The sequence below is a fragment of the Balaenoptera physalus genome (assembly GCF_965194825.1).
Source record: "Balaenoptera physalus genome assembly, chromosome: 14".
NCBI lineage: Eukaryota > Metazoa > Chordata > Mammalia > Artiodactyla > Balaenopteridae > Balaenoptera > Balaenoptera physalus.
In genome coordinates, this window is record NC_138893.1 from 32,630,484 (window position 1) to 32,650,222 (window position 19,739).

Sequence of the window (19,739 nt, forward strand, 5' to 3'; positions counted from 1 at the left end):
AGAACAAGAGAAGGTTAAAAAAAATTTTTTATACTACTGTGAATTTTTTTTTAATTGACAGTTACTAATCTGTACTGGACTTACCAGTGTAAGACAGACATTTGAGTTTGTTTTTGAGACAAAAAAACTTTTTCTCCAGTACCTAAGAAGAAATTCCTTGTGAGCATTTCCCAGTAACCATGAATTTTTTTGAGACTCTTTATGCCTTTTGATGTTTGGGGAAAGAGAAACAACTTTTAGGTCGGGGGGAGGCGGGTAGCACGGGGCATCTCCTGGTTCCCCTTCACGGGGGTCCTCCCACATTCTGAGCTGGGGCTCAGGCAAGGGGACCAGCAAGAGCCAGTCCAGAGAGGGGCGTCTGCGTGAGCCTGTCGGCTCTTGTACAGGTTTCCAGGGCTGCTGGTGGATGGCGTGGCCGTTGTGAAGCCTTCCTTGCACATCTGCGAATTACAGGGAGGGCTACCCTTCCCACATTTTGCACAAATTGGTTGGGTGGGGGGCAGGGAGGGGTGTGAAGGGAATTGAGGACGTCTGTTCAGGAGGCGAGCAGCCTCGCTGCGTTTGTTGAATTGGTTTTTCAGGGAGCACATCAGCCTCTTTCTCTGGAACCAGACACTTCCATAGGGCATGATGGAGATTCAAGTGTCTCCATAAACAGATAAACACAGCTCCTGGGTGGGGACATACACATGGGCATAGCTCATGCTGTCTCACCACCACCAGCATCTCAGAAGCGGCTGCAGGTTTGTTTGTTGTTTTTTTTTTTCAGACTTCAGTTTCACCCTCTTGGCTGCCGATACAGATAGGTTGAAAGCCAGAGAAAAATCAAGGGCTGTCAAGGTCATGTTTTATAACAATGTCTTTGAGGCAGATGGCACATTCCCAGGGGCGTCATGAACAGGACAAAGATGGCGTGTGTGATTCAGGAGCCAGTTCTCGGGGCTGGGTATGAATGGTATGAAACATACCGAACTCCGTGAAGGGCAGTCCCACTTCTAGAAGCTCATTTACTACCTAGCAGCTAAACAGCGTGATCTCGGAACATTCTCTGTATTTTGGTCAATCAAGTGGTCTAATGAAACCTCGCCAGTTCCAGAAAGCATGTGGGTAATTAGATGGTCATGGATGGTTTAACTGGAATTTGCCCTTTTGTGTGGGCGCCTGGCCCTCCCAGCCCCCATTTGGCCATTCTCTCCTCTCCACTTCCAGAAGACACAACAGTTTGGCTAAGCTCGGACCTGGGTGCGATCTTCTAGGAAGACCAGCCGGTCGGGGTCTGATAGGTTTACTCTGGAGAGTCCTGGAGGGAGGTTTGGGGAGACGGAGACTTGCTAAGGGAGAAAAGTGCGTGCCAGATCAAATACCCTGCCTCTTTACCTAAAATTTGTTATGGAAGGAAAAAAATCCCGTCCCCACACCCCTTGGACCTTTATTTCAGCTTGAGGTGGTGAAGGCATTTTGCCTGCCGTCGGGGAGTGATGGGCAGGGCTTATAGCAAACCTGTGTTAACTCCAGGACCTTGTGCTTTGGTCTGGGAATGCGGATCCGCGGACTGAGAGCCAGAGGGTTTCTCTAGCTGGTTGTGGCCCGTTTGCTCAGAATAAGCAAGCGCACAAATATTCACCCCTCTTCCCTGTGGCATCTGTGCCTCTGTCTGCTCTGTTCTCTGTGGGCCCCCCTCTCATTGTTGAATTGAATCTAGTATTAAAAGATAACATAGTTTCTCGGTGGCCCTTCAAAAAGAAAAGAAAAAAACCCCCGCTTCCTTGCTTAATCTCCTTTATGTACCATGGAAATAGACAAAAAGCACATTTAGTTAAAGGCTTGATTTATGGCATGAGGAATTTATGGTAAAGAGATTCTGGAAGGTGAGGAAGCTGAATTGAGACTGTGAAAAAAACATGCTAAAAAAGTGCCTGCCAGGATTTGGGAGTGGGGAAAAAAGAGCTTGTTTTAGACTGTTAATGTTTATTGTTGTACATAACTAAATGATCTCTATCGATGGACTATTTTAAAATTAGATAAAAAGGAAACCCAGAATTGAAGAAGCATATCTGATAGGGAAGATTATGATTTTGTGCCAAAAAAAAAAGTGATCATCTAACATTGCTGCAGAAGTAGGATTCAGAGGTGGACAGTGGATTTCCTTAAGGAGTGTGGTCCAAAGAAGAGAAGCTCCAGAAACACGGTGTTCCACGGAGGAATTCCCTGCAAGGGGTCGTGCCAGCCCTGCAAACACGTTAGCACGCGGAGTAAAACGGAGTGAAGAGAAAGCCAGTCATATTTTACAGTCTCAGAGGGGATTTTAAAAGCATAGTAAAAATGCATGGAGGTAAAATTAAGATATACGTCCACAGACAGAGTGATTGAATTCTGTCGTTTCTTACACTTGGGGCATTTTCTTACCTTTTTTCTCTTTGTGTGTTTTACAAAAGTATTTTACAGATCTGTACGTGGAATCTAAACCTCTACACTTAATGTGAGCAAAATTTCCATAACTTTAATCATAGTGACAGCAACTAAGTTTGGAAAGCTTTTCCATTTTCAAAGCTCTCACCTTAAAACCTTGTTGGAGACAATCTGTTTAGGGGGGAAGATGTATATGGGTGTGAACTTTTGTCACGGTCTGTGGGCGAAGATTCCTTTGGGGTCACAGGTTAGCCGCAGAGCATGAACTTCCGACTGGACGTTTCGTTTTTCTTTCTGAAGCAGCCTCTAAGCCCTGTTTGTCATGAGACTTTCTTGCTCTCCAGCTTTCCTCTTGCCCTGGGACCGTCCCCTGACTCCTGGGTCCTTAATTTCTGGGGTTTGCTTTTTTGCTCGCTGGAGCCCCGGCGCATCCTGGCTGTGAGCAGAGGATCTAGTCTTTCAAACCATTAAGGCAAGTCCTGCCCTTAACGCCGGCGGGGTTTCTCTCTCCCCCATTGCACACCATGTCACAGGACCTCACACACAGAACAGCCTTGGGCTCCAAGTCCTCGGGCTTCCCCAGGGGGAGGGGAAGCTCCCTTGGATCTGAGCAGCAAAGGACTCTAAAAAGATGCTAAGAGAAACCATTGTGGGGTTGGTAGCAAAAGTTAACTGAGTTCTCAGCAAGCGCCAGGCTCAGCACTAAATGCTTAATGGGTGTGACCTCATTTTACCGTCACGGTAATTCTGTGATGTGGGAACTGTTCCGGTCACCCTTTAACAGGTGAGGAAACTTGAGCTGAGGAACGTCAAGTGACTTGCTGAAGCTCTCACAGTCACCCCACAGCCCGCGGTGGTGCACTTGGTCAAGATGCCGCCACCGGCTCACGGTCCCACATTATAAACAGTTCGCAGGGGAAGGGCACCAGCTAGGGTTGGCTGCTTGGCTAGGGGAGGTCACTGGGTACCCACACGGAAGGACGCAGAGACGCCCCAACACGCAGCCTGTAGCCCAGGGAAGAGGCGACAGCAGTGATCTCGTCATTTTAACTCATTTTAGAAGTCAGTGTATTTTAAGCATATGCCCTGTTTTCCGCCCCCCAGTGCCATGCCTCAGTCCAGATCCTCTGTATTCTTAAAAATATTTTTGTCATTAAAGAAAAGTGCTTTGTTTTCGTAGAACGTAAAAGAGATACATATGCATGGGAATGAAATTCAGATGGTTTAGGAAGTTCTGAAATAAGACATAGTACACCCCGTCCCTCAACGTCCTATAATCTCTCTCCCCAAAGGTGACCACGGCTAAGGCTCTTATATATCCTTCCCGAGCTTGTTTTCAGTGCCTGTGTCCTCACACCTTGCCATGGGAAGGCTACTCCCTTACGTTGTGTCCTGAAGCCTCAACCATGTGTCATTTGCGAGGACATGGCAGGGAAGGCCAGACGGGCCTCTTCACCCAGAGCTGCTCCCCCCATCACCGCCCCAGGGATTTCTCCCTCACCACGATCCCAGCACACCATGCACAGGAGTTCTGGCCACCCTGCGGTCCAGCAAGGAGGGCTGCGCTGCTGGCCTTGGAGGGGGTGTTCGTCTGTGAAATCTGCCAGCCCTCGTCCGGTTGGGGCCTGTAACTATCTCATTGCCAGGCTGACTTTGACTGCTGTTGCGAATCTTCTTGCCTGTCATCTTCAAGCCCGGTTCCCACTGCAATGAGTGGTGATTTTTGCTTCTTCATGTGGGAGACCTTTTTGTCTCTGAGAACACCAGTCTTCTTTTGCATCCATAGCTCAAAACCGACGCAGGGCATTAGGATTTGGGGAATTATTTTTAGCCCAACCTATTCCTTGAATCTTTCTGAACCCTCCTCTGCAGATGGAGCTCAAGACATACACATGTGGTCAGTGAAGGTTGTGGAGATCTTGAGGGTGTTACTGGTGGGCCCTGCAGCTGAGGTCAGCGCACTGCGGAGGTCGTTTCCACGGGCTTTTCGTCTTTTTCTTTTCGCTTCTGCTGTTTTGCCTCTGTGGCCCAGACACTTGGGTGTGAAGCCTCAGTCTCTTAGAACCATATCTATTCATGAGGCCTCTCTCAGCTCCAAAATTAATGATTTTTCAGTTCCTTAAAAAAAAAATTATTTACCATGCTCACAGTGAGTAAACATTGATCATACTGTCTGCATAATAAAATTTAGGAATAACAACCTTTGACAAAAGACTGCTCAAAAGGCTCAGAAATGTTTTCATGTACATTTAAAAAGATAATAGAAATTCTGTGTTAAAAATTGCCTACTTCTTGATATTAATACTAAAACCAACTTCCTATTCCTAAAATGATTCCCTCCGAATCCATTCTTGGACATCTTCTCAGGTTTCCTACCTGCTTTTTAAGGGCAGTCTGGGTTTAAAAAGGAGAGAATCAACGTTTTTAAGTAGGACGTTCCCAGGAAAGTACAGTCTTCTGGTTCCCTGTGGGAATGGGGAATGGTCCAGGCTCCACCTTGAAAGTTCATCCCTATTAAATATGTTCATCTTTACTTGGTCCTTGCCACCTTGATTTAAAAAGTGTTTGTAAGCACAGCTGGGAAGAAGGGTTGATGTGGGCAGTCATGCAGGGGACAGAACCACGTTTGAGGGGTCACGTCAAACCCCAGATTCCAGCTCTCTCGGGCCAGAGTCTTGTTCATGGTTTGGAATAAGGTGATGGTCAGGCAGCCCACGATGGTGTTTTCCTTTACAGAAACCAGCACAGGGAAGATGATATATTTAAGAAATAACCATTTTATCAAATGCAGACTATAATGGATTAGAGTAAATGAGAAAACTCAGTGAAGCCCTGCAGGCTTCGCCGGGGGGGAAAGGAGCTTTCCCACGAGATTGTGAATAAAGAGGTATTTTTCTTTCCCTTGACTCTTCGTCCACTAGTTTCTGAAACTGAAGTTGACAAGAGGCAGTTGATTTTCTCCGAATGGCCTGGGCATCAACCAGTTCCCAGAAGGACTAGGGAGAAGCAGATAGTGGTCCCCAGTGCCTGGGTCTCTGGTTACCTTGAAAAAAGGCACGTGGAGCTACTGGAATGCTTTTCACATTCAAATCCTAGAGCTAGTTCCTTGAAGTATTCTGCTTACATGTCAAAAGATAGAGCTGATTGAAGAGGCGATTATCCAGAAGTTTTTATGGAATCTCATAAGCACAGCATTGATTGACCATCCCTGCTGGTCTACGGGCAGGAGATTGATAATCTGGGGCTCCAGTACAGGCACAGGGAAAAAGGCAAGAATGAAGCCCATGGGGTCTGTCTCTATGTCCTCAAGTGATTATCTTGAGGAATTAGGACAGAAAGAAAATATTTTTTATCAGGCACTCTCTAAACCATTGTTTGGAAACCTGGCCTTAGGACCATATTATTTGGATGAAATCTAGCACATACTGCATGGATGGGAAGACAGAGGCGTTGGAATTCCGGGTTTTGGTCCTAAATTCACGACTTTGGCCAACCCTCACCTTCCCACCTTTCTAAGAAGCTGACTGGCTGGCTGGGCTCTGGCCGGCTTCCAGCCTTCTCAGGTGGAGCCAGGATTACATCTGTGTCTTTGTATTTTGTATCCAGGTTTCTGCTGAGTCCAGCTCCTCCATGAACTCCAATACCCCACTGGTGAGGATTACAACTCGCCTCTCCTCAACAGCAGACACCCCCATGCTGGCGGGGGTCTCCGAGTACGAGCTGCCAGAAGATCCAAAATGGGAGTTTCCAAGAGATAAGTGAGTACTTCTGTGGGGCACATCCCTGACTGGGGACTTAAGTGTAAAATGGGGATACTGGGCTGACATTTTCTTTTTATTACCCTTAACTGCCAAGGTCTTGCTGTGATGATGTCAGCAGGAGTGGGTAAGATTGTATCTAAATAACCAACTCTAGGAAAAACAAAGAACTAATCCTCTCTCTCTCTCTCTTTTTTAATAGTTCTTTTAAAACAGAGCTACTAAGCCATGGCTGATCCCCAAACAAAATGGTACCTTGTTAGCATGTTTTTTTTTTTAACTCTCTAGATAATTCAAACCCAGTCAAATGGAATAAAAGTAGGATTATCCCATTTATAAAACAGAGTTGACATTCCAACTTCTGGTTCCTAGAACATGTCTGTTCTACAGTTCATTTCTTTAGAGAAATTAGGTCTAGCATATAAATTGCCTTAAGAATCTTCACCCAGTGTTGCTGTTTTTAATAGTTATTAATATAATATTGGGCTGGAAATCTTCAAATACGGTACCTGACATCGAATTTCTTGTGGTCCCTAGTATTTTCCTTATTGGATGATATTGATGTGTTCCAATCAGATGTTCAGTCAAAGTGTGGCCACCTGGGCTCTGCTGAAGGCATTGTTGGGAGCTGTGTGTCTCTTGGTCTGGCTTCAAGTTCAGGGACTTTGGATTCTGTTGGGCTGGATTGGAATCCTGGCTCTGCCAGCCAGTGGCTGCGCAACCTTGTGTGAGCTCCCTGATTCTCTGTGAACTTCATTTCTATGAAATGAAGGTCATGGTACAGACCTCCCAGGACTGAGCACAGTTCTTGGCTCATGGGAATTTCCCTTCCTTCCATTTCCCTTCATAACCTGAGAGATCTGAACTGCAAATCTCAGCAAGATGGCAGAGCTGGGCATCGAGTCAGTGGACAGATCTTGGACTACCAGGCCTCCATCTTCTAGCCAGGGACCAGACCCCAGACTCGCCTTCTGAAATGAATATGATGGTCACTGAAGGGCTGTCTGCTCATTTCCAGGGTCTCTCTTGTAGTAATTAGAGTCCAAACAGCTTGAGAATAATGGAAGGTAGAAATCGCTGACTATACATCTGCATCAAATCAGCTGGAATAAGCTTTTGACTTGCTCATATATAGCAACCCTATTGGTCTTGACATTTGCACTATCTCCCTGAGATTATGTCGGAGAACTGTCTAATTACTAGAGAAGGAACTCATACACAAATTTGGAAATACAAAGATAAGCTTTTCCAGAGGCTGGATATAATGCGCTCTCTTTGGAAGGAGAGATAGCTTACATGGCACTTGTAATTTTGATTCACACAGCTCCAACCAGCTTTGTTTTCTAATGGCTCGTTACTTTAAATAATAAACAGCTCATTTATTAATGTGCAGCATACGTTAGAACCAAATTATTATACCGGTATCATTCTGTTAGAGTGTTGACAGAAGTGATTTCCAGTTTATTTGTGTGCTATTCATTCATTCAGTACTTGTTTACTGAACACTTACCAGTGAGGTACCAGAAAAAACAAAGAATGATTTCTTTACCTGTAGAATGTGGAAAGGGGGTGTTTCTCGTGAGCCCTCCCAGCTCCCTGGTTTGATTAAACAAGTAGGTGGGTTAATGTGCACATTCCTATGGATATAGGACTGAGTTTGGGAGCTGTGATCATATTTTAAGAAATTGCAGCTCTCAGGTTCAATCTGTAGTTTTTGCCACCTGTGACACCACTGGCAACAGTGGAAGTCTGTCTGTTAGCTCCCACCCGGGGTACCCGGAGTGTGGAAAATCTGAGTGCAAAGCATTTCAAAATAGTGTTTAGCACAACCATAGGAGGAGCAGATTTCCAATGAATGAAGGCTATTTAGAAGCAGTTTATTAGATCGGAGGCAGACGTTATACAAAGAAAGGATTGTTATGCTTGTAGCAGCAGGGCAATAGGACATAAATTAGCCATTTTTCCAATGCAAATGTTTATTTTCTGCCAAGATATTAAATTTAATTTTAGCTCAGGATAGAAAAGGAATGACCTCAGCATAGCACACACTGCCCTCGGTCTTTGCTGTGACTTTTGCAAACCATTGCGTACTTACCAAAAATACTGCTTACTCGTGGCAGCTTGGTACTTTGCTGTGTTATGCTTAAATGAAAAAACCACATTCATAAGTATTCCAAAGTCTCTTCCATTCTGTTGGTTTCTGGAACGCCCAAGGAGTCTATATGGCTATTAGTATGATGTATGTAGAGCTTCTGAGCTTAGAAATTTAGTTTATTGTGTTCACTTTGGATTTTCTTCATTATTAATTTTGGGTAGTCATAAGGATTTCTAAACTATTATATCAAAAAAAAAATTCCCCCTATTTCTAGCATTTCCTTTTTCCTTTAATGAAAAACTAGAGATTCCTTGAAATGGTTTAAGATTCATATCTTGTAACTTGGCCCAGAATGTGACCATAAAATCCATTGGTATTCGAATAATAGCGATTTTTAAAGACATCACAGAGACAAAAAATAACAGCTTTAATGGTTTTCTTTGAGATATTCTAAATTATGAATATTTGATAGGCTCAAGATCAAAAGCTGCTCGTTTTTAGCACTTAGGAAGGCTGACCACCTCACTTGCAAGGATACCTTCCATAAAGAAAATAAATCGAGAATACAAATGTGAAATTCAATAGCTGTTCCAGCAGTAATTGACATTCTCTAAAACGTCACTAAGAAAATACTCAAGCGCATGTGTACCCCAAGTCTCATTAGTTCCATATGATAAATGCTCCGTGCTTTTGTAAGCCGCTGAAAGATTTTTATATTGAGTTCTGGAATTTCCCTCGGTACACCAGATGCTGTTTGCTAATCCTCTCTTTACACATTTAGGCTGACGCTGGGCAAACCCCTGGGAGAAGGTTGCTTTGGGCAAGTGGTCATGGCTGAAGCAGTGGGAATTGACAAAGAGAAGCCCAAGGAAGCAGTCACTGTGGCCGTGAAGATGTTGAAAGGTGAGTGGGGCGGAGGTGGGGAGGGTGGGGGAAGGGAGGCGTGAGGGCGCCTTATCAAGAACGTTCCTTTTGTGGCATGTGAACTCTATCATGGCAGGGGGTTAGAGAGCACATAGTTGACCTAGGGGTTGAGAAGTTTTCAGTATAAATCAGCATCTTGGACAGACTATTTATCTTGAGCTGTGTGCACTTATAAAAAAGAAAAGCCAGTTGTACTGGAAAGTGGCAGCCTCATTCCCTTTATATGTGTAGGTGCTTAGAAAGTATCGACTCACGTAGAATTGATTAATTTAGATGAGTGTTGGTATGTCGGATTCAGGACCCAAACCTTAATTTACAAATGAAGGAAAATTGGCCTTTTTAGAGGGAGAAAGGAGGCTCAGGGAGAGGAGGACACACTTACTCCTTTGCAGGAGGAACAAAGCAGGAATGACGTTGTCTGTGGGAGTCGCTTGGGAAGCTGAAAGGGGACTCACCGGATTGGTGCTGGTCCAGAGCCTTCTGGGACTTGTGAGCAGTTACCCGGGGATGTAAACGTCGAGTGGCGTTCGTGGGAGCCTGAATGTCTCCGCATTAACCTTCCAACCCTGCTTCATGCCTGCGTCCAAAGAGCTTAAAGCACTTTGAACCACTAACTTCATCCTCCCACAGTGTTCTTTTATGAGAGGAGTTGTAGGGAATGGTTGCATTGTAAATCCCATTGTAGGCATCTCAGAAAGGACACCCCAAGCTGAGTTTTTCCCACGTGTCCCGGAGGAGAGAGGTCTGTTCTCGGGACACGGGGGGCCTCATGCACTGTGGACGCCCCGGGGGCTAGGCTCTTTCTTTCTTTCACGGGTTTTTGTGGGATAGTCACCACGTCTCTCCCTGAGGGGAGGGAGCAAGGTGGAAATAGTCAGAAAGGTGTTGGGTGTTTTTTTTTCTGTTTGTTTTTTTAGCTGTGGATCTGAATGGCTCCCAAGGCACACTAGGGTGTTGTGAGCCGCTCCCCACTTTGGGGTGTGAAGCCCGGGAGGACTACATTCTCCCACCCTGCACGTCTCGGCTCCACCAACAGAGGCAGCCAGCCCTCTGCCTGCATCCTGCACGGCCTGGGCCTGCCTCCTGTGCCCTTGCCTTGCTGAGTGGCAGGTGCAGTGAGCTGTGGGCTCCCACCAGCCGCCCCGACAGCCCCTGGCCATGTACCAGGGCCGAGTATGCGGAAGGCCCAGGCTCCCGGTCTCTGTGGACAGAGCTTCTGATTCGGTTTACGGAGCTCAGGGGAAGGAAGTCTGGGAGTTCTCTTTCTCTGGTTATTTCAAGGCTGGCCTTCCCTTAGGAGGGAGAAGGACGTGAGCCACAGAGCCCTTGTGACGTGACCATTTTTACAGCCAGTGGGTGGCTCAGAGCTTAGAGGAGACCCCACAGTGTCACTGCAGTGGAGCCTCTGCATCCGAGGGGCAGGTGCTCAGTCCTCCACGTGAGGCTGCGTGGATTTGACACTCCAGGCAATTGTGTTGCTCTTCCTTTTGTGAAGCTAAAAAGCTTTATGCAGCATGGCTTCTATCCATGCCCTTACCTCATTTTTTTTAGTAAGCCCAGATTTCCCCATATTGAATTAGCTCACAGGGGGATACCTGGAGAAGAATCTTGCCACTTTTTGGAAGCTAACTGTGAGCCTGTGTATGCAGAACCTAAGCCATTCTTGCTTGAAATTATGGAGCAGAGGTTTTTAAAACCTTAATTTTTTTAGCAGGGGAATCCCAGCCCCTTTGGAAGCCCGTAGAAGGCATGGACCTTTGCCCCCTCAAGATGCACGTGCACACACGCACTTTTGTCCTCAGTCCGGGGTGTCCTCTGAATCCATCTGTGAACGCTCTGTGGGCTACGAGGGCTCAGCTTAGCAGCACGTGGTGCAGAGAAAGTCTGAAGTGATGTGAAATGCTCCCAAACTCCTCTTCCTCCTCCTCTCCGGAAGTCCTCACGGTTGCTTTCAGGCCCCATGAAGTTTGATGTGATTTTCTCAGGTACCTTAGGTCTGCCAGAGGATGGAATTATTTCACGATAGAGAAAAATGCCCCCACGTTTGTGAGGTTTGCTGGAAAAGATTTGGCCTTAGCATCCAAGGCCTATATATTTGTTCTGACTTTTGACCCTATTGACCCCAAATTAGCTACTCGACACGGAGCAGGGCAGTGCTGGGCCCTTCCCGCTTCACCAGTAAGATGAAGGAGATGATTTGGAAAGTTTTTCTGGTTCTGAAATTGACTTTCATGCTGTTTCAACCAAATTTTCATCAACTAACAGTAGCAACCAACAGGTTAGAGGAAACTGATCTGTAATTTACCTAATGTTCCTAGATGATGCCACAGAGAAGGACCTTTCTGATCTGGTGTCAGAGATGGAGATGATGAAGATGATTGGGAAACACAAAAATATCATAAATCTCCTCGGAGCCTGTACTCAGGATGGTGAGTAAGAGGAAAAAGAGCTTTCATCCACATAACTCAGGGTTCAATGTCAGCATCGTTTTAAAAATGGATGGACTCTTAGATCTTGCTCCTAGGGCCTCTCAAGTGCATGTTTAAAGTGTTCCTTAAAACCCCCGCAGGGGGAGTTCCCTGGCGGTCCAGTGGTTAAGACTCTGAGCTCTCACTGCCAAGGGCCTGGGTTCAATCCCTGGTCGGGGAACTAAGATCCCACAAGCTGGGACTTCCCTGCTGGCACAGTGGTTAAGAATCCGCCTGCCAATGCAGGGGACACGGGTTCAAGCCCTGGTCCAGGAAGATCCCACATGCCGCGTGGAACAACTAAGCCCACATGCCACAACTACTGACCCCACGCGCCAGAACTCCTGAAGCCCTCATGCCTAGAGCCCGTGCGCTGCAACAAGAGAAGCTACCACGAGGAGAAGCCCGCGCACCACAACTAGATAAAGCCCACACAGCAACGAAGACCCAACACAGACAAAAATAAATAAATAAAAGTAAATAAGTAAAAAAATAAGTAAGATCCCACAAGCCATGTGGTGTGGCCAAAAAAAACCCAAAACCCATCTGGAAGTGTTCCCGGCCACAAACACAAAGAAGACGTTATGAGTGTGCCTGGGTTCTGGGGGCGGGAAGGTGGGCATTGGGCGACTCTGGATGGGAAGGCCTATAGCGTCCTCCTGTTTTTAGGGCATAACCTGGAGGGTTTTCGGAAAAGGCAGCCTCCTTATGTTTTTGTTTTGTAAGTGCTAAGAGAGATTTCTCCACATAAGATCCTACGTTTTGGTGGACAAGTTCTTCCCTTAAAGTGGGGATTGAGGAACCCATGTCTTGTTATGGGTACCAGGTGGCTGAGCTCCCACGAGTGGCCTGAAAGAGGGGAGACAGGTAGGAAGGGGCACGTTATCTTCCTCAGGGGAGCGAGACCCCTGGCTTCTCTAATGGATGATCTATGGCACTTTGCGAATCAGTTTGATGATAATTAATAAACTTGAAAATGCCTGTCTTTGCCTCAGCAGTTTCCCTTTGAGGTCTATATCAGGAGTCAGGAGAGTTTTTCTGTAAAGGGTGATTGTAAATATTTTCGGATTTGTGGCAACTACCCATCTCTGCCGCCGCAGTGAGGAAGCTGCCACAGACAATACAGAAATGAACGGGCCACGTTGTGTGCCAGTAACATTTACACACAAAAACAGGCTGGTCTATACCATGGGGAAATTATTGCACACGTATATACAGAGACGTGCATAGCAGTGTTCACTGCACACTGTTTGCAATGGCCCAAACCGGGAAACAACCCATAGGGGGATGGAGAAATACAATGTGGTGTATTTATATGATAGAATCTATGTAACTGTTAAAAGGAATGATCTAGATCTATTTTTATCAGCCCGACTGGCTTCCAGAAAGATAATATGTGGGGGGGAAAAGGGTGCAAAGCTATGTCTTTATTACTCATTGATGTGATTAAAAATAATACATTGTTTATGGATACATAGGTGTCTGTAAAATAGTTAAAATGCACTACAAGGACCAAATTTATGGTAGCTGTTGCTTTCCAAGAGGGCGCAGGTGAGAGGCTGGGCGAGACAGGGAAAGGACACTCACTGTAGTACCGCTGTTTTATTTCTTAAAGACTGTTGAGTCTGTCTCGACCGAGTGTCGGTTGTCATTTGGGGGAGATTAGAATGCAGGTGTTCTATTTTTGTGTGTGCTTTTCTGTATGTTTAAATTTTAAAAAATATGATAAAGCACTGGGTTGTAATAAGTAAAACTCCTTTGCTGAGCTGCCCCAGGGCAGATCTGGGCTTCCCTGCCTCTCCAACCTGTGTTCTCGTCCACAGGGCCGCTCTATGTCATAGTCGAATACGCCTCAAAGGGCAACCTCCGGGAATACCTGCGTGCCCGGAGGCCGCCCGGGATGGAGTACTCGTATGACATCAACCGTGTTCCCGAGGAGCAGATGACCTTCAAGGACTTGGTGTCATGCACCTACCAGCTGGCCCGGGGCATGGAGTACTTGGCTTCCCAAAAAGTGAGTCCTTCCCATTCTCCTTGGTTGGGTGCATTCCAGTGAAAAATGTCTCTGAAGAAAACAGACCATTGGGACGTGCTCGTTTGCTGCATCAAGCCCTTGCCTGTCTTGTACAACCTGGAGACTATGTCTTGCATTATTCACATTGGGGTTTAATGAACTCTTTAAAAGCCAAAACAGCCTCATAAACCAGTAGTGACACCACAGAGATGAGCAGAAAAGACGTCTCTTTTCGCAGGCACGGCTGGCTGTGACCTGCCGGGGAGTTGGCTCTCCAGGTGGACAGCAGTTGGGTTAGGGGGCGCTGCCTTTAATTCTGATGATTTTTTGGCTTTATTTGTTTTGTGGTTATTGAGTCTTTGGACATGGACTTTGGGTGTTGTCTTCATGGTTTTGAGTTTGAAATGGCGTTAAATAGTCTAAGAACAAAGATCAAATGAAGGGATATTTTGGTAACATCGAGTGCTGGGTATCTGCTGGATTTATTTTGTCTCGTTTGGCGGGGTGACCCTCTGCGGTTAGAAGTTGGCCAGGTCCCCTGAGGTGAATCGCCTGCATTCCGAGCATGCCACATGCAGTGGACTTGAAACATCTGAGTTATTGTGAAAGCAGTTAAGACAGGTGCCCAGATATCCCCTGGGGCATTTTGGACAGCCCAAGACACCCTTCCCCGGCCCACGCTTGGGGGGAAGGTCAGAGCTACCTTCTTGGGCAGCGGTGGGTCAGTTCCTAACTGCGCTGGAGCTTAATACAGCATCAGGGATTCCTCTGGTCCCCAAAGAAGTAAGAGCCTCTGGTGGGCATGGACCGTCTGTCCCCTTGTGGCCTGGGCTGGGTCCTGGCCATGCCGGTCACATGAGTGAGCGAGGCAGCCCCTGTCACATCACGCCGAGTAGGGATTTGGGGACCAGTGGCTGCACCTCAGCCCCTGCTGTCTGTAGCCACGTGGGAACACGGCCAGAGCCACCACATGTTCTGTTTTTTGATTTTCAAGAGAGTCCAGAGTTGAAGATTTTTCAGAGCTTTTTTTTCCCTGTAAGATGTCCCAAAGTATAGATTTTAGGAAACCGAAACAGGGTTGTGCGATTGTGTACACGTGCGTGTGCACAGCGGACTTTGCCAGCTGACAAGTCTTTGGCAGGAAGAAACAATCAGATCTAGAACGTGGGACATATGACAAGACATTGCTTCAAAATGTCAGTGTCACAAAAGACAAAAAATGCTGGGGAGATGGTTCCAGATTAAAGGAGGCTTAAGAGACGTGACAACTGAATGTGCATGTGTGATCCCGGAAGGGATCCTGTTCTGGATGGGAGGTGGGCTGCCGCTTTTATAAAGGACATTTATGAACAACTGAAATGTGAAATTGATTGGATAGTAGAGAATGTGACTGTTCCAATGTTAAATTTGGGGGTGGTGATGGAGGTCTTGTGTAAGGTGGGAGGTATGTGCTACTGAGGTCTGCAGCTCACTTTTAAGTGGTTCAGCCATAAAACGGGTGTGTGTGTGTGTACAGGGAGGCTGGGTATAGAGAGAAAGAGAGAGCAAGGAAGCACAAGTGAATCTGGCAAACCTGGATAGCTGCTGTTCTCTTTCGCCTTTTCTGTAGCTTGGAACTATTGCTAAATAAAACCCTGGGGAGGCGGCCAGTCCGCAGGCTGCCTGTCCCGAGCCTCTGGTCCTGGTCGCCCTCTGTCCTCCTGGTGTGGGAGAGGGAGGAAGGACTTTTTGGACTCAGCAGGGCGCTGCTACTAATCCAAAGTGGTGGGAGACTGGCCTGGTCATTTTATTAATCCTTCAGCGAATATTCCTGAGCGTTCCTGATTCGGATGCCTGGTATCCTGGGTCAGGTGACCAGGATGGACACAGTCCTTGGCCTCTTGGAGCAGGAACTATGGGGGGCAGCAGGTGAAAGCAGCAATAAATGTGGGCATAAAATAAGTGTGTGAAAGGCTGAGAACCGTGCTGTGGAGGAAACCGACGGTGTGAGGTCAGGAACAGGGGGGACTCGGGAGGTTGCAGGGGGAGGTGAAGGGCGAGCCCTCCCGCAGAGGGACGGGCTGTGTGGAGCCTCTAGGGCCTCAGGGCCTGACAGCCCCAGGCAAGGACTCTGCCCTGTGCTCTGGGCTCTGGGGAAGCCACCAAGGGGGCGTGATTTTGATCAGGTTTGTGCTGTAAAGCTGGCTCCTGTGACCGTGGTTTGGGCTGAGGTTTATTGGCCCTGATAGACACGAGGGAAGTAGGTTGCTTTGGGATATACTTTGCTATCTGGACAGTTAATGGATTGCGTAGCTATAGGAGGGAGAAGAAGAGGGATCAAGGCTGACTCCTGGATTTCCAGCTTGAGAAACCGGATGGTGGTGCAGCTTACTCGGGATGAGGAAGATGGGGGCATGGGGCGGTGGCAGGAATAGATTCTGGTGGGAAATCCAAGGTACGTTTTGAACATGTCTGAGGGTCATTCAAGGGCAGATGTCGACCAGGAAGCTGCGGGCTGAGGCTCAGCTCTGAAGGCTGGGCTAGATCCCGGAGCCAGCGAAGGAAGTGTAGTTTCAAGCCGTGGGAATGGATGGGTTCTCCGTGGGTGGGGAGGTTGGGGAGAGACAGAGGAGAGTGGGAACAGAAGCCTGGAGTCGAACCCTGAGAAAACTCTCAAATCTAGAGATGGGCTGAAAGCACAGGAAAAGGCGGAGGAGACATGGTCAGAGAGGGTCAGAGAGGGAGGAGGGAACCCAGAATGTGGTTCACAGAGGCCCCGGGAGGAGTCTCAGGAGGGTGGAATAGGAGAAAGGAGCTGGTGGAGTCTGGCTTGTGGAGCAGTGGTGGGTCCCCCCCGCCCCCACCTCCGAGGACGAGATCCTTCCTGCTTTGGAGCTGCTTGGTGTGGTGGAGAGAGAACTAAGGATCAGGTGAACTTGGCAAAATGGGGAAAAGGATACGTTTTAGAATGACAAACTGAAAATGCCCTTAGTAGTAGTATTGTAATAATAATCATCATCATTATTACTAATCACTGCCACTTTGTGAGAGCTTAATGTCTGCCAGGCATGGAGCAAGCATTTTACGTACAGTATCGTCCGTAACCGCGGGACAACACAGAAACAGGTGTGTTTAGATCCCTGTCTCATGGATGGGGACGCAGGGGAGTGTCTGGAAGCGCCAGGAAAGCTTCGAGCCCAGGTACGAGTGAGTCACTCTCCTCACTTCTGAGCTGGGGACTCGTCAGCCTGGAGAGTAAAGTGGCTGGTCCCAGACCTGACCTTTTTGTTCTCTACCCACCTGTCCTGCTCTCAGGTATTCCCTGCCTCCCTGGACCGAGAAGAGGACCATTGAGATGCCCTGGGTTGGGGCTTTGTTTGCTAACCCAGGGTGGGGTAGAGGGGACAGAGTCCTGTTTCCTAAGGCTTTGTAGTTGTGTTTCCAAAGCTCTTTGCTGAAGGCCACCTGCAATTAAGGACCTAGAACAGGTTTGAAGCAGGTTCTAGACCAAGATCTTAAGAATGGTCCCCTGAATGGAACCTGCTTCCAAAAATGGAGGGCTTATTCCTGACCGTGGAAAACGAAGAAGCGGGGGACAGGTCAGCCCCGTCACACCCGTTCCCTCCCGGTGGATGGCGATAAGTTTGTTAGAGACCCGCCTGAGGAACTGTTGGGTGAGACATCTGGTTCATTGCTGATGGAGTGTAGTTAGGAATTCAGCTCAATGGACGTTTACTGGGTCAGGTTCTGTGCTGGGAATGTAGAGATGAACCTGCAGTCCTGCCCTTGACCTGGGGACGCTGGGGGTGGCCAAGTTAAGAAACTCCATGATGTGTACAGTAATACAATTAGGTGATGTGGGATTTGAGCCTTCTACCAGTTATGGAAGCCTTTCTATTTTCAGTGCAAAGTACACTAATTTTTCTTTTTTACAAAATCCTTAGGCCAGTTAAACCTCCAAGGTGTTAAACTTGAGCAGCTGTTTTTGTTTTTGTTTGTTTGGCTTTTCTTTTTCTAGCAAGCTCTAACTTCCCCATCTGTAAAATGGCCATAATAATACCCATCTCATAGGTTGCTGTGGGAATTTAATGTGATCAGCTGTGCAGAGGCACCCAGCACACTGTCAGGGTCATAGAGGTGTTAGTTTTCCTTCCCTTAGCGACCCGTTGACCTTTGTTAATTGAAGAAATGGAATACCAAACAGTCCGAGAGCCCTAGTTCTGTAAAATGGTCAGCTCTTTGCACTGGAGAGTAACTCAGATTTCTGCAGATGATGGGAATTTGGCTTGACTTTGGTTATTTTCTTTTTCTTGGGTATTGGTTCCAAGTCTCTTCTTGTTCAGCCCAGAGGGTGGGCTTTGGTGTTTCCTAGCACCCTGGGATGCGGGAGGTTGGTGCTGAGTTCTGGCTCTCTTGGAGAAAATGGGGGTCGCCGTCGTAGTGACTCTGAGTTGAGCCCTTATGTGTGGTCAGAGCCCCACGCCCAGGGAGTCAGATTCTTCTGACCACACAGCTTGCCAAACTCACAGAGTTGTGTCGGCAGGGAGCACACCACTGGGAGAGTTTGGCCCAGGGCTTGGAAGTTCAATTTGAAGAGGCCTCCAAAACCAGGAACACAGCTCCCGCCCCAGCTGGATCCCCGGGCGGCTTCTGGGAGCTCTCACATTTCCTGCTTCCATTCTGGCTGGGCACAGGCATGCCTGTGGGGCTCTCCTGCCTTCCCTTCAATGATCTTAGCCCATCCAGGGGGCCACAGAAGCGGATTAAAAACAAGGAATAGTTGGAGGGTGGGCAGAAAAAAATTATCCCTCATTTATTCTTCAGAGAGAGTTTGGTCTGCTCCTTTTTCAATGGGCCACGTCGTGGAGTATCAATCTGAAATCAGCCCCATTTCACCCGCGTCAAATCGGTTGATAAGACTCTCTCCTTCATATAATAGTTAGCCTTTGCCTAGAACCTGTGTAAAAATGTTTGTTAGGGATGTTTGTTCACTTCTTTATACCTAAACTAGGAGGTGATGATTTGGGACCCTAATTACCATGTAACCTGGTAAAATCTTGGTGTATTAAAGTACAGCTAAAACACTTTTAACAGCTTACAAAAACATATCATTTGTAGAAAGGAGACATAGAAGTTATAATGACTAGAGCTTTCGGAGACCAAAGAGTTAGTATCGGAACCATAAATCAGCTGCCCTGCAGCGAGCATCTCAGCATCTGGCCCCCGTGTATGTGGCAGACATAGGTTGGGCCCCGTGTGGGGACCAGGTGTTGGGTGAGAACTGGACAGAGAATAGGCAGGCATTGGCCTTGATATAAGCCCGGAACAGATGTGATCAGCTCCTTCAGAAACATAATCTGAGGGAAGCAGAGAAGATGCAGTAGTGCTGAGTTTGAAGCACGGAGACCTGTTGGACGTGATGAGACCCTGGACTAAGGGCTTAGCAATGGCAACGGAGTCGGGTGGACAAATCGGAGAGGCATTTGGGAGTTGAAAGCAAAAGAACTTGGGAGGCGTGTGTAAAGAATTCTGGTGTATGTATCTCAGGTGGATACGAAAAAGACCAAGAAAATAAGAATAGAGTAGAGACCTTGAATTTAAAGGTGCCAAAGGGATGTCAGTGTGGAAATGTCCCGTTGAAAATGAGAATCTGGATCCCAGGAGAGAGGTCAGGTTAGAGATAGGAATTTGCAGATCTTCTGTATGTATCTAAGAATGGAAGCCATGTGGATATGTGGAAATATACAAAAGTAATGGGACAGGTCCTCTATTTTGAGGGAGAGAGAAGCTAAAGCCAAGGAATCTGAGGGATCGGGGAGAGAGAAAGAGAGTGAGCCAAGAGAAGGGATGGGTTTAGAACTCAGCGGGCGGACGGTTTCAAAAATGAGCGAGAAAGCAACAGTGTCCGGAACTGCAGAGGGGGAATAATTGTGGCGTTAAAAGAGGTCATTTGGGTATTCATAATACGAAGGATGCCAGTCAACTGCAGATAAAAGGGTATGTGTTTTCTTATCTACCTTTGCTCTTTGAAATAGTTGGGGCCTTGGTCTTTTAATTAGAAAAGAAATACCAATTTTTGATGTAAGATGTAT

The 19,739-nt window shown here is 47.1% G+C and overlaps 1 protein-coding gene across 16 annotated transcripts in view; it reads left to right on the top strand.

Moving 5' to 3' along the window:
• FGFR2 (fibroblast growth factor receptor 2) overlaps positions 1–19,739 on the top strand; it is a 102,480-nt gene that overhangs the window by 73,567 nt on the left and 9,174 nt on the right. For all 16 annotated transcript variants that reach the window (XM_082423979.1, XM_082423987.1, XM_082423989.1 and 13 more), the window contains 4 exons: positions 6,016–6,167; positions 9,044–9,165; positions 11,505–11,615; positions 13,478–13,668. In XM_082423979.1, the coding sequence (XP_082280105.1) occupies positions 6,016–6,167; positions 9,044–9,165; positions 11,505–11,615; positions 13,478–13,668 (576 nt within the window). The remainder of the gene's footprint in view (positions 1–6,015; positions 6,168–9,043; positions 9,166–11,504; positions 11,616–13,477; positions 13,669–19,739) is intronic.